The 14,758-nt window shown below is 46.9% G+C and overlaps 1 protein-coding gene across 2 annotated transcripts in view; it reads right to left on the reverse strand.

Annotated features, from left to right (window-relative positions):
- LOC123992477 (cell adhesion molecule 2-like) overlaps positions 1-14,758 on the reverse strand; it is a 563,359-nt gene that overhangs the window by 200,719 nt on the left and 347,882 nt on the right. Inside the window, exon 2 of one of the 2 annotated variants that reach the window (XM_046293641.1) lies at positions 4,653-4,682. The exons of the other annotated variant lie outside the window; for it this stretch is intronic. Within the exon in view, the coding sequence (XP_046149597.1) occupies positions 4,653-4,682 (30 nt within the window). The remainder of the gene's footprint in view (positions 1-4,652; positions 4,683-14,758) is intronic. 2 annotated transcript variants of the gene reach the window in all.

Here is a 14,758-nt window from a genome sequence, read left to right on the forward strand (position 1 = left end):
AGAGGTAGACACAGAGAGAGAGAGGTAGACATAGAGGTAGACAGAGAGAGAGAGAGAGAGAGAGAGAGAGACAGAGACAGAGAGAGAGACAGAGAGAGAGAGAGAGAGAGAGGTAGACAGAGAGGTAGACAGAGAGAGAGAGAGAGAGAGAGAGAGAGAGAGAGAGAGAGAGAGAGAGAGAGAGAGAGAGAGAGAGAGAGAGAGAGAGAGAGAGACAGAGAGAGAGAGAGAGGTAGAGAGAATGGTAGACAGATGGAGAGAGAGAGGTAAACAGAGAGACAGAGAGGTAGACAGATGGAGAGAGAGAGAGAGAGAGAGAGAGAGAGAGAGCAGACAGAGGTAGACAGAGAGAGAGAGAGAGAGAGAGAGAGAGAGAGAGAGAGAGAGAGAGAGAGAGAGAGAGAGAGAGAGAGTAGACAGAGAGGTAGACAGAGAGAGAGAGAGAGAGAGAGAGAGAGAGAGAGAGAGAGAGAGAGAGAGAGAGAGAGAGAGAGAGAGAGAGAGAGAGGTAGACAGAGGAGAGAGAGAGAGAGAGAGAGAGACAGAGAGAGATAGAGAGAGAGACAGAGAGAGAGAGGGGTAGACAGAGAGGTAGACAGACAGAGAGAGAGATAGAGAGGGAGAGAGAGAGAGACAGAGAGAGAGAGAGAGAGAGAGAGAGAGAGAGAGAGAGAGAGAGGTAGACAGAGAGGTAGACAGAGAGAGAGAGAGAGAGAGAGAGAGAGAGAGAGAGAGAGAGAGAGGTAGACAGAGAGGTAGACAGAGAGAGAGAGAGAGAGAGAGAGAGAGAGAGAGAGAGAGAGAGAGAGAGGTAGACAGAGAGGTAGACAGAGAGAGAGTAGACAGAAAGGTAGACAGAGAGAGAGATGATAGATATGGACTCCACCAACAGGATTACTTGCTGTGTCATTGATCATCTCGGTACACAGAACCAAATGAGCTAGTCCATGTGAAGGCGGTCACGAGAATCGTGTCTGTCTACCAAAAAGCACCCTATCCCCTATGTAGTGCACTACTTTTGACCAGAACCCTATGGGACCCTATCCTCTATGTAGTGCACTACTATAGACCAGAACCATATGGGACCCTATAGCCTATGTAGTGCACTACTTTAGACCAGAACCATATGGGACCCTATCCCCTATGTAGTACACTACTTTAAACCAGAACCCTTTGAGCTCAATGGGCCCTGTTCAAAAGTAGTGCACTATAAACTGAGTTTACAAATCATTAAGAAAACCTTCTCTTTCCATGACAGACTGACCAGGTGAAAGCTATGATCCCTTATTGAAGTCACTTGTTAAATCCACTTCAATCAGTGTAGATTAATGGGAGGAGACAGGTTAATTAAAGAAGGATTTTTAAACCTTGAGACAATTGAGACATGGATTGTGTAATTCAGAGTGTGAATGGGCAATCGGCTGCCAGGCGCACCGGTTTGTGTCAAGAACTCAATATCAGGGAGGTGTTCTTAATGTTTTGTCCACCCTGTGAATAGTGAATAGGATGCCATTCAGGATGCACAGCTTGTCGACCTGCCAACTCCTACAAGTCCTCACACTTCTGTTGAATTAACATTTTGGAAGGATCCCCCAACCTAATTTAAAAAAAAACAGTTGTGTTTCCCACACACCCTAGCAGCTCACGGATGTATATTAAAGTGTGTGTGTGTTTGCATTAATGCCTGGCTTTGGTTGAAGTCTCGTCAGAGCTCAGTTCGGCTGGTCATTTATACCTCCAATATGAAGGCTGGGATTAAAAGGACTTGTCAGTGAACTTGATCATCGATAACAGGACGCATTTCACTCCTCTGATTCGAACACGAAGTCGACTTCACAAATGGTACCCTATTCCCTACCCTACAGTGCACTACTTTTAACCAAGGGCTCTGTAAGGAATATGGTGCCATCTGTAACAAAGCCTGGAACCTTCCATATTCTCAAAACAGAGTGAATGTCCCAAAAAGAGAACGTATCAGTTGTTACAGGTCGGGTTATAGCACCATGTACCAGACACCAGTCAGCCCCTGTACCAGACACCAGTCAGCCCCCACCCTGTACCAGACACCAGTCAGCCCCCACCCTGTACCAGACACCAGTCAGCCCCCACCCTGTACCAGACACCAGTCAGCCCCTGTACCAGACACCAGTCAGCCCCCACCCTGTACCAGACACCAGTCAGCCCCCACCCTGTACCAGACACCAGTCAGCCCCCACCCTGTACCAGACACCAGTCAGCCCCTGTACCAGACACCAGTCAGCCCCCACCCTGTGCCAGACACCAGTCAGCCCCCCTGTACCAGACACCAGTCAGCCCCTGTACCAGACACCAGTCAGCCCCTGTACCAGACACCAGTCAGCCCCTGTACCAGACACCAGTCAGCCCCTGTACCAGACACCAATCAGCCCCTGTAACAAACACCAGTCAGCCCCTGTACCAGACACCAGTCAGCCCCTGTACCAGACACCAGTCAGCCCCTGTACCAGACACCAGTCAGCCCCTGTACCAGACACCAGTCAGCCCCTGTGCCAGACACCAGTCAGCCCCTGTACCAGACACCAGTCAGCCCCTGTACCAGACACCAGTCAGCCCCCACCCTGTACCAGACACCAGTCAGCCCCCACCCTGTACCAGACACCAGTCAGCCCCCACCCTGTACCAGACACCAGTCAGCCCCCACCCTGTACCAGACACCAGTCAGCCCCCACACTGTACCAGACACCAGTCAGGCCCCACCCTGTACCAGACACCAGTCAGGCCCCACCCTGTACCAGACACCAGTCAGGCCCCACCCTGTACCAGACACCAGTCAGGCCCCACCCTGTACCAGACACCAGTCAGCCCCCACCCTGTACCAGACACCAGTCAGCCCCTATACCAGACACCAGTCAGCCCCCACCCTGTACCAGACACCAGTCAGCCCCTGTACCAGACACCAGTCAGCCCCTGTACCAGACACCAATCAGCCCCTGTAACAAACACCAGTCAGCCCCTGTACCAGACACCAGTCAGCCCCTGTACCAGACACCAGTCAGCCCCTGTACCAGACACCAGTCAGCCCCTGTACCAGACACCAATCAGCCCCTGTAACAAACACCAGTCAGCCCCTGTACCAGACACCAGTCAGCCCCTGTACCAGACACCAGTCAGCCCCTGTACCAGACACCAGTCAGCCCCTGTACCAGACACCAGTCAGCCCCTGTGCCAGACACCAGTCAGCCCCTGTACCAGACACCAGTCAGCCCCTGTACCAGACACCAGTCAGCCCCTGTACCAGACACCAGTCAGCCCCTGTACCAGACACCAGTCAGCCCCTGTACCAGACACCAGTCAGCCCCCACCCTGTACCAGACACCAGTCAGCCCCCACACTGTACCAGACACCAGTCAGCCCCCACCCTGTACCAGACACCAGTCAGCCCCCACCCTGTACCAGACACCAGTCAGCCCCCACCCTGTACCAGACACCAGTCAGCCCCCACCCTGTACCAGACACCAGTCAGCCCCCACCCTGTACCAGACACCAGTCAGCCCCCACCCTGTACCAGACACCAGTCAGCCCCCACCCTGTACCAGACACCAGTCAGCCCCCACCCTGTACCAGACACCAGTCAGCCCCCACCCTGTACCAGACACCAGTCAGCCCCCACCCTGTACCAGACACCAGTCAGCCCCCACCCTGTACCAGACACCAGTCAGGCCCCACCCTGTACCAGACACCAGTCAGCCCCCACCCTGTACCAGACACCAGTCAGGCCCCACCCTGTACCAGACACCAGTCAGGCCCTGTACCAGACACCAGTCAGGCCCCACCCTGCACCAGACACCAGTCAGGCCCTGTACCAGACACCAGTCAGGCCCCACCAATAACCAGACACCAGTCAGCCCCCACCCTGTACCAGACACCAGTCAGCCCCCACCCTGTACCAGACACCAGTCAGCCCCCACCCTGTACCAGACACCAGTCAGGCCCCACCAATAACCAGACACCAGTCAGGCCCATGGAGGCCCTGGTCAAATGTAGTGTATTAAATGGAACACAGTGAAAATTTGACGATCCCAATGTTAATTCACCACTGGCCCCAGCCTGGTCTCTGTAGGGAGATGGAATAATATGGTTTATTGGGAACTGGTAGGACTGATATGAAACATGGTTAGTTGGGAACTGGTAGGACTGATATGAAACATGGTTAATTGGGAGCTGATATGAAACATGGTTAGTTGGGAACTGGTAGGACTGATATGGAACATGGTTAATTGGGAACTGGTAGGACTGATATGAAACATGGTTAATTGGGAACTGGTAGGACTGATATGAAACATGGTTAATTGGGAGCTGATATGAAACATGGTTAGTTGGGAACTGGTAGGACTGATATGAAACATGGTTAATTGGGAGCTGATATGAAACATGGTTAATTGGGAACTGGTAGGACTGATATGAAACATGGTTAATTGGGAACTGGTAGGACTGATATGAAACATGGTTAATTGGGAACTGGTAGGACTGATATGAAACATGGTTAATTGGGAACTGGTAGAGCTGATATGAAACATGGTTAATTGGGAACTGGTAGGACTGATATGAAACATGGTTAATTGGGAACTGGTGTCCAATATACATCATGCAGAAAGACACAAGAGATAACTCACCTTTGCCTTTGGTTTTAGTGGTTGCTCCCACTGGAAGCATGAGGGAGGAAACAACACATTAACCACCACTGGTATGAAGCAAACATGAAGAACACGATCCGATTCGCTACAGCAGCCTTTTAACCAATCAGATAGAACTGTCACAAGTTGTCTATTCGCTGGACACTGGGAAACAGGGTTGTTTTGAGAGCTTCCTGTCCGGCTTGAAGGACCCTGAAAAGGAGAGTAGACCAACTTCCACTCGTTATCAGTCAGCTATGACCATCTTTGTGGTTATCAGACAATCATATTGTTAGTTGTTGTGATTATGGAGTTAAACACATCTCTGTCTCTCTCTCTCTCTCTCTCTCTCTCTGTCTCTCTGACTCCACACCCCGTCCGACTCTCCCCTACTCTCCCATCCAGACTCCCCCCCGTCCGACTCCCCCTACTCTCCCATCCAGACTCCACACCCCATCCGACTCCCCCTACTCTCCCATCCAGACCCCCCCCGTCCGACTCCCCCTACTCCCCCATCCAGACTCCCCTCCCCCAGTTCTTTCTGTACATGGAAGAAATGGTCATTAATCTCTGCTCTCTGATATTTAATAGTGTTGACAAAGTCAGACTGTGATCAGATTCTCCTGTTTACAGGCGCATGGGAAGAATATCAAGAGATCTATCTAGAAAATGTCAAGCTTCTCTAATGGCACCCTTTTGTCTCTTTAGTCCACTGCTTTTCAGCGTAGCCAATAGGATGAAGGGAAAAGGGTCGCCGTTTGTGACACAACTTTAAGATTTGACATTTCTAAAAAGGACTTGGTATCAGAGTCAACGGAGCGGACTTAATTAATAGCCAAGTCATATCTTCATAGAGACAATCCATTGATGGAAACAAAATCAAATCAAATCACATTTTATTGGTTCGCATGCACATATTTATCAGATGTTATTTCGGGCTTAGCGAAATGCTTGTGTTCCATCTCCAACAGTAATGATAAACACCAATAAACACACATCTAAAGGTAAAAAAAAAAAAACGGAATTAAGAAATATAGAAATATATGATAAGGTTCTACCCACATGCTCTAGGTGATAAGGTTCTATCCAGAGGTTCTTGGTGATTACATTTACATTTACATTTAAGTCATTTAGCAGACGCTCTTATCCAGAGCGACTTACAAATTGGTGCATTCACCTTATGACATCCAGTGGAACAGCCACTTTACAATAGTGCATCTACATATTTTAAGGGGGGGGTGAGAAGGATTACTTTATCCTATCCTAGGTATTCCTTAAAGAGGTGGGGTTTCAGGTGTCTCCGGAAGGTGGTGATTGATTCCGCTGTCCTGGCGTCGTGAGGGAGTTTGTTCCACCATTGGGGAGCCAGAGCAGCGAACAGTTTTGACTGGGCTGAGCGGGAACTGTACTTCCTCAGTGGTAGGGAGGCGAGCAGGCCAGAGGTGGATGAACGCAGTGCCCTTATTTGGGTGTAGGGCCTGATCAGAGCCTGGAGGTACTGAGGTGCCGTTCCCCTCACAGCTCCGTAGGCAAGCACCATGGTCTTGTAGCGGATGCGAGCTTCAACTGGAAGCCAGTGGAGAGAGTGGAGGAGCGGGGTGACGTGAGAGAACTTGGGAAGGTTGAACACCAGACGGGCTGCGGCGTTCTGGATGAGTTGTAGGGGTTTAATGGCACAGGCAGGGAGCCCAGCCAACAGCGAGTTGCAGTAATCCAGACGGGAGATGACAAGTGCCTGGATTAGGACCTGTGCCGCTTCCTGTGTGAGGCAAGGTCGTACTCTGCGGATGTTGTAGAGCATGAACCTACAGGAACGGGCCACCGCCTTGATGTTAGTTGAGAACGACAGGGTGTTGTCCAGGATCACGCCAAGGTTCTTAGCGCTCTGGGAGGAGGACACAATGGAGTTGTCAACCGTGATGGCGAGATCATGGAACGGGCAGTCCTTCCCGGGAGGAAGAGCAGCTCCGTCTTGCCGAAGTTCAGCTTGAGGTGGTGATCCGTCATCCACACTGATATGTCTGCCAGACATGCAGAGATGCGATTCGCCACCTGGTCATCAGAAGGGGGAAAAGAGAAGATTAATTGTGTGTCGTCTGCATAGCAATGATAGGAGAGACCATGTGAGGTTATGACAGAGCCAAGTGACTTGGTGTATAGCGAGAATAGGAGAGGGCCTAGAACAGAGCCCTGGGGGACACCAGTGGTGAGAGCGCATGGTGAGGAGACAGATTCTCGCCACGCCACCTGGTAGGAGCGACCTGTCAGGTAGGACGCAATCCAAGCGTGGGCCACGCCGGAGATGCCCAACTCGGAGAGGGTGGAGAGGAGGATCTGATGGTTCACAGTATCGAAGGCAGCCGATAGGTCTAGAAGGATGAGAGCAGAGGAGAGAGAGTTAGCTTTAGCGGTGCGGAGCGCCTCCGTGATACAGAGAAGAGCAGTCTCAGTTGAATGACTAGTCTTGAAACCTGACTGATTTGGATCAAGAAGGTCATTCTGAGAGAGATAGCGGGAGAGCTGACCAAGGACGGCACGTTCAAGAGTTTTGGAGAGAAAAGAAAGAAGGGATACTGGTCTGTAGTTGTTGACATCGGAGGGATCGAGTGTAGGTTTTTTCAGAAGGGGTGCAACTCTCGCTCTCTTGAAGACGGAAGGGACGTAGCCAGCGGTCAGGGATAAGTTGATGAGCGAGGTGAGGTAAGGAGAAGGTCTCCGGAAATGGTCTGGAGAAGAGAGGAGGGGATAGGGTCAAGCGGGCAGGTTGTTGGGCGGCCGGCCGTCACAAGACGCGAGATTTCATCTGGAGAGAGAGGGAGAAAGAGGTCAGAGCACAGGGTAGGGCACTGTGAGCAGAACCAGCGGTGTCGTTTGACTTAGCAAACGAGGATCGGATGTCGTCGACCTTCTTTTCAAAATGGTTGACGAAGTCATCTGCAGAGAGGGAGGAGGGGGGGGGGGAGGAGGATTCAGGAGGGAGGAGAAGGTGGCAAAGAGCTTCCTAGGGTTAGAGGCAGATGCTTGGAATTTAGAGTGGTAGAAAGTGGCTTTAGCAGCAGAGACAGAGGAGGAAAATGTAGAGAGGAGGGAGTGAAAGGATGCCAGGTCCGCAGGGAGGCGAGTTTTCCTCCATTTCCGCTCGGCTGCCCGGAGCCCTGTTCTGTGAGCTCGCAATGAGTCGTCAAGCCACGGAGCGGGAGGGGAGGACCGAGCCGGCCTGGAAGATAGGGGACATAGAGAGTCAAAGGATGCAGAAAGGGAGGAGAGGAGGGTTGAGGAGGCAGAATCAGGAGATAGGTTGGAGAAGGTTTGAGCAGAGGGAAGAGATGATAGGATGGAAGAGGAGAGAGTAGCGGGGGAGAGAGAGCGAAGGTTGGGACGGCGCGATACCATCCGAGTAGGGGCAGTGTGGGAAGTGTTGGATGAGAGCGAGAGGGAAAAGGATACAAGGTAGTGGTCGGAGACTTGGAGGGGAGTTGCAATGAGGTTAGTGGAAAAACAGCATCTAGTAAAGATGAGGTCGAGCGTATTGCCTGCCTTGTGAGTAGGGGGAAGGTGAGAGGGTGAGGTCAAAAGAGGAGAGGAGTGGAAAGAAGGAGGCAGAGAGGAATGAGTCAAAGGTAGACGTGGGGAGGTTAAAGTCGCCCAGAACTGTGAGAGGTGAGCCATCCTCAGGAAAGGAGCTTATCAAGGCATCAAGCTCATTGATGAACTCTCCGAGGGGACCTGGAGGGCGATAAATGATAAGGATGTTAAGCTTGAAAGGGCTGGTAACTGTGACAGCATGAAATTCAAAGGAGGCGATAGACAGATGGGTAAGGGAGAAAGAGAGAATGACCACTTGGGAGAGATAAGGATCCCGATGCCACCACCCCGCTGACCAGAAGCTCTCGGGGTGTGCGAGAACACGTGGGCGGACGAAGAGAGAGCAGTAGGAGTAGCAGTGTTATCTGTGGTGATCCATGTTTCTGTCAGTGCCAAGAAGTCGAGGGACTGGAGGGAGGCATAGGCTGAGATGAACTCTGCCTTGTTGGCTGCAGATCGGCAGTTCCAGAGGCTACCGGAGACCTGGAACTCCACGTGGGTCGTGCGCGCTGGGATCACCAGATTAGGGTGGCAGCGGCCACGCGGTGTGGAGCGTTTGTATGGTCTGTGCAGAGAGGAGAGAACAGGGATAGACAGACACATAGTTGACAGGCTACAGAAGAGGCTACGCTAATGCAAGGAGATTGGAATGACAAGTGGACTACACGTCTCAAATGTTCAGAAAGTTAAGCTTACGTAGCAAGAATCTTATTGACTAAAATGATTAAAATGATACAGTACTGCTGAAGTAGGCTAGCTGGCAGTGGCTGCGTTGTTGACTTTGTAGGCTAGCTGGCAGTGGCTGCGTTGTTGACACTACACTAATCAAGTTGTTCCGTTGAGTGTAATAGTTTCTACAGTGCTGCTATTCGGGGCTAGCTGGCTAGCTAGCAGTGTTGATTACGTTACGTTGCGTTAAAAGAACGACAACAATTATCTTTGATACACAGACGGCTATGTAGCTAGCTATGTAGCTAGCTACGATCAAACAAATCAAACCGTTGTGCTGTAATGAAATGAAATGAAAAATGTGATACTACCTGTGGAGCGAAGCGGAATGCGACCGGGTTGTTGAGTGCGGAAGTTCTATTCAGTAGACGTTGGCTAGCTGTTGGCTAGCTAGCAGTGTCTCCTACGTTAAGGACGACAAATAGCTGGCTAGCTAACCTCAGTAAATTAAGATAATCACTCTAAGACTACACGCTCTAAACTACACAATTATCTTGGATACGAAGACAGCAAAGACAACTATGTAGCTAGCTAACACTACACTAATCAAGTCGTTCAGTTGAGTGTAATAGTTTCTACAGTGCTGCTATTCGGTAGACGGTGGACGTATGCTAGCTGGCTAGCTGCTGGGCAGATAGCAGTGTAGACTACGTTAGGACGACGAAATACAAGTTGCAATAGAAGTGCTGACTGTTTCACTATGTTGTCCTCTTTCTTTTCCTTTTTCTTCTGTCCTTCTTTTGTCCTTATTTTGTCTTCCTTTCTTCTGTTAACTAGATATTTTTTGTTGTTATTCTTTGTAAGCTAGCTAGCTTCTTCCAGGAGAGTCCCTAGCAACTGCTTAGCAACAAGTAAACAATTCTGCTAGCAATTCAGCTAGCTAAGATAACTGTACAATTTTATGAAAAATAGTTAATTTTTCAAAAGCCTGTCTTTTTGGTTTGTTCCTTGTTTTGTCTTCTATTGAGTCTTGCAGTTTTCTCTTGATTTTTTTGATGTACTTCACTCTAAAAAACCATTTAAATCTCAATATATACAGGAGCTCATTTTTCAGCAGCTGCTCAATTTAGAACTCCGGAACATTTTTTATTAGGTCCTATCCAGAGGTTCTAAGTAATACGAATCTAGGTTCTATCCAGAGGTCTTGTTGATTAGGTTCTATCCAGAGGTTTTAGGTGATACAATTCTAGGTTCTCTTCAGAGGTTCTAGGTGAAAAGGTTCTAGGTGATACGGTTCTAGGTTCTATCCAGAGGTTCTAGGTGAAAAGGTTCTATCCATATGCTCCAGATGATAAGGTTCTAGGTTCTACCCAGAGGTTCTAGGTGAAAAGATTCTAGGTTCTATCCAGAGGTTCTAGGTGTTGAGTGATGGAGGATGGTGTATTTGGTATTCTGGGGCTGTTGACCAGGCAATTAGCTTCGACTCCATCATGTGAGCTTCTCAGCCAGCGTCCAGCACTCAGTGGCAGGAAAGACCAGGTTGTGTGTGTGTGTGTATGGGTGTGTGTATGGGTGTGTGTATGTCTGTTCAGAACCCAGTTTGGAGCCAATTCCTCTCAATGCCAGGCATAGTTTCTGAAGTAGGGCTGAGGGGAGAGGAGGGGAAGGAAGGGGAGGGGAGAGTAGAAGAGGGTCCCCATGGTGATTAGTTTAACCAACCAGTGAGAGTTTGGCTATGTCCTAAATGGTACTCTATTCTCTATGTGGTGGGAATACTGGCATTTGGCTGCTTTGTACTCCAGCTCAGTGTGGCCTGCCTGGCCCCAGTCCCTCTGCTGGGCACAGTGGGAGGTCACAGCACTTCCTCTTTCTGTGTCACACCAATATGTCCCCCCCCCCGGGAACACTGGCTGCAACTAACCCCTGTGTCTAAGAACACTTAATCATATCCGGCTCCGACAAACTCACAGAAGCACAAACACACGCACACACACACACACACGCACACACACACACATATGTAAAGGCCACGCATGTCAAATTCTGAATTCAAGTAACAACACAATGGTAGGGGAAACATCTTTTAATTATTGATGAGACTGGAGCTAAGACCAGAGGTCAGCGCCCAGAGGTCAGCGTCCAGAGGTCAGCGTCCAGAGGTCAGCGCCCAGAGCATTTCACAGTCAGTTATACAACTGGAGCTAAGACCAGAGGTCAGCGCCCAGAGGTCAGCGCCCAGAGCATTTCACAGTCAGTGATACAACTGAAGCTAAGACCAGAGGTCAGCGCCCAGAGGTCAGCGCCCAGAACATTTCACAGTCAGTGATACAACTGGAGCTAAGACCAGAGGTCAGCGCCCAGAGGTCAGCGCCCAGAGGTCAGCGCCCAGAGCATTTCACAGTCAGTTATACAACTGGAGCTAAGACCAGAGGTCAGCGCCCAGAGCATTTCACAGTCAGTGATACAACTGGAGCTAAGACCAGAGGTCAGGGCCCAGAGGTCAGCGCCCAGAGCATTTCACAGTCAGTTATACAACTGGAGCTAAGACCAGAGGTCAGCGCCCAGAGGTCAGCGCCCAGAGCATTTCACAGTCAGTGATACAACTGGAGCTAAGACCAGAGGTCAGGGCCCAGAGGTCAGCGCCCAGAGCATTTCACAGTCAGTTATACAACTGGAGCTAAGACCAGAGGTCAGGGCCCAGAGGTCAGCGCCCAGAGCATTTCACAGTCAGTTATACAACTGGAGCTAAGACCAGAGGTCAGGGCCCAGAGGTCAGCGCCCAGAGCATTTCACAGTCAGTTATACAACTGGAGCTAAGACTAGAGGTCAGCGCCCAGAGCATTTCACAGTCAGTGATACAACTGCAGCTAAGACCAGAGGTCAGCGCCCAGAGCATTTCACAGTCAGTGATACAACTGAATATATTACCTCAATAAAACAGACCTCTCCCATAGAAATATTTAGTGACTCCCACAAGACCTTGCTCTCTCTCTGCCTTAGTCTGTGTTTTCCATCCCCTAATCGGACTGTCTCGGAGGTCTATGGACAATTCCTTCCATCTCATGGCTTGTTTTTTTGCTCTGACATGCACTGTCAACTCTGAGACCTTATGTAGACAGGTGTGTGCCTTTCCAAATCATGTCCAATCAATTGAATTTACCACAGGTAGACTCCAATCAAGATGTAGAAACATTTCAAAGGATGATCAATGGAGACAGGATGCACCTGAGCGCAATGTCGAGGCTCATAGCAAACGGTCTGAATACCTATGTAAATAAAGTTTTTTTTATTTTTTTAACTTTGCAAACATTTCTAAAAACCTGTTTTCAATTTGTCGTTATGGGGTACAGTGTGTAGATTGCTGAGGATTTTTATTTATTTAATCTATTTCAGAATAAGGCTTTAACGTAACAAAATGTGGAAAAAGTCAAAGAGTCTGAATATTTACATAAATAAACTCTTTCAGGTTTTTATTTAAAAAAAACATTTGAACAAATCTGTAAAAAACATTTTTTTTGCTTTGTCATTATGGCTTACTGTGCGTGGATTGGTGAGGAAATGTTTTTATTTAATCAATTCCAGAATAAGGCTGTAACACAACAAAATGTGGAAAAAGTAAATGGGTCTGAATACTTTGTTTCATCTGTAGCTGTCTCCTTTAATACTCCATAATGTTTCATCTGTAGCTGTCTCCTTAAATACTCCATAATGTTTCATCTGTAGCTGTCTCCTTTAATACTCCATAATGTTTAATCTGTAGGTGTCTCCTTTAATACTCCATAATGTTTAATCTGTAGGTGTCTCCTTTAATACTCCATAATGTTTCATCTGTAGCTGTCTCCTTTAATACTCCATAATGTTTCATCTGTAGCTGTCTCCTTTAATACTCCATAATGTTTCATCTGTAGCTGTCTCCTTTAATACTCCATAATGTTTAATCTGTAGGTGTCTCCTTTAATACTCCATAATGTTTAATCTGTAGGTTTCTCCTTTAATACTCCATAATGTTTCATCTGTAGGTGTCTCCTTTAATACTCCATAATATAACATCTGTTGCTGTCTCCTTTAATACTCCATAATATAACATCTGTAGGTGTCTCATTTAATACTCCATAATGTTTAATCTGTAGGTGTCTCCTTTAATACTCCATAATATAACATCTGTTGCTGTCTCCTTTAATACTCCATAATATTTCATCTGTAGGTGTCTCCTTTAATACTCCATAATATTTCATCTGTTGCTGTCTCCTTTAATACTCCATAATGTTTAATCTGTAGGTGTCTCCTTTAATACTCCATAATGTTTCATCTGTAGGTGTCTCCTTTAATACTCCATAATGTTTAATCTGTAGGTGTCTCCTTTAATACTCCATAATATAACATCTGTAGGTGTCTCCTTTAATACTCCATAATGTTTAATCTGTTGGTGTCTCCTTTAATACTCCATAATGTTTAATCTGTAGCTGTCTCCTTTAATACTCCATAATGTTTAATCTGTAGGTGTCTCCTTTAATACTCCATAATATTTAATCTGTTGGTGTCTCCTTTAATACTCCATCATATTTCATCTGTTGGTGTCTCCTTTAATACTCCATAATATTTCATCTGTTGGTGTCTCCTTTAATACTCCATAATGTTTCATCTGTAGCTGTCTCCTTTAATACTCCATAATGTTTCATCTGTTGGTGTCTCCTTTAATACTCCATCATATTTAATCTGTTGGTGTCTCCTTTAATACTCCATAATATTTAATCTGTTGGTGTCTCCTTTAATACTCCATAATATTTCATCTGTAGGTGTCTCCTTTAATACTCCATAATATTTAATCTGTTGGTGTCTCCTTTAATACTCCATCATATTTCATCTGTTGGTGTCTCCTTTAATACTCCATAATATTTCATCTGTTGGTGTCTCCTTTAATACTCCATAATGTTTCATCTGTTGGTGTCTCCTTTAATACTCCATAATGTTTCATCTGTAGGTGTCTCCTTTAATACTCCATAATGTTTAATCTGTAGGTGTCTCCTTTAATACTCCATAATATAACATCTGTAGGTGTCTCCTTTAATACTCCATAATGTTTAATCTGTTGGTGTCTCCTTTAATACTCCATAATGTTTCATCTGTAGCTGTCTCCTTTAATACTCCATAATGTTTAATCTGTAGGTGTCTCCTTTAATAGTCCATAATATTTAATCTGTTGGTGTCTCCTTTAATACTCCATCATATTTCATCTGTTGGTGTCTCCTTTAATACTCCATAATATTTCATCTGTTGGTGTCTCCTTTAATACTCCATAATATTTAATCTGTTGGTGTCTCCTTTAATACTCCATAATATTTCATCTGTAGGATGTCTCCTTTAATACTCCATAATATTTAATCTGTTGGTGTCTCCTTTAATACTCCATAATATTTCATCTGTAGGTGTCTCCTTTAATACTCCATAATATAACATCTGTAGGTGTCTCCTTTAATACTCCATAATGTTTAATCTGTAGGTGTCTCCTTTAATACTCCATAATATAACATCTGTAGGTGTCTCCTTTAATACTCCATAATGTTTAATCTGTAGGTGTCTCCTTTAATAGTCCATAATATTTAATCTGTTGGTGTCTCCTTTAATACTCCATCATATTTCATCTGTTGGTGTCTCCTTTAATACTCCATCATATTTCATCTGTTGGTGTCTCCTTTAATACTCCATAATGTTTAATCTGTTGGTGTCTCCTTTAATACTCCATCATATTTCATCTGTTGGTGTCTCCTTTAATACTCCATAATATTTCATCTGTTGGTGTCTCCTTTAATACTCCATAATATTTAATCTGTTGGTGTCTCCTTTAATACTCC

The sequence above is a fragment of the Oncorhynchus gorbuscha genome, linkage group LG13 (genome assembly GCF_021184085.1).
Source record: "Oncorhynchus gorbuscha isolate QuinsamMale2020 ecotype Even-year linkage group LG13, OgorEven_v1.0, whole genome shotgun sequence".
Lineage (NCBI taxonomy): Eukaryota > Metazoa > Chordata > Actinopteri > Salmoniformes > Salmonidae > Oncorhynchus > Oncorhynchus gorbuscha.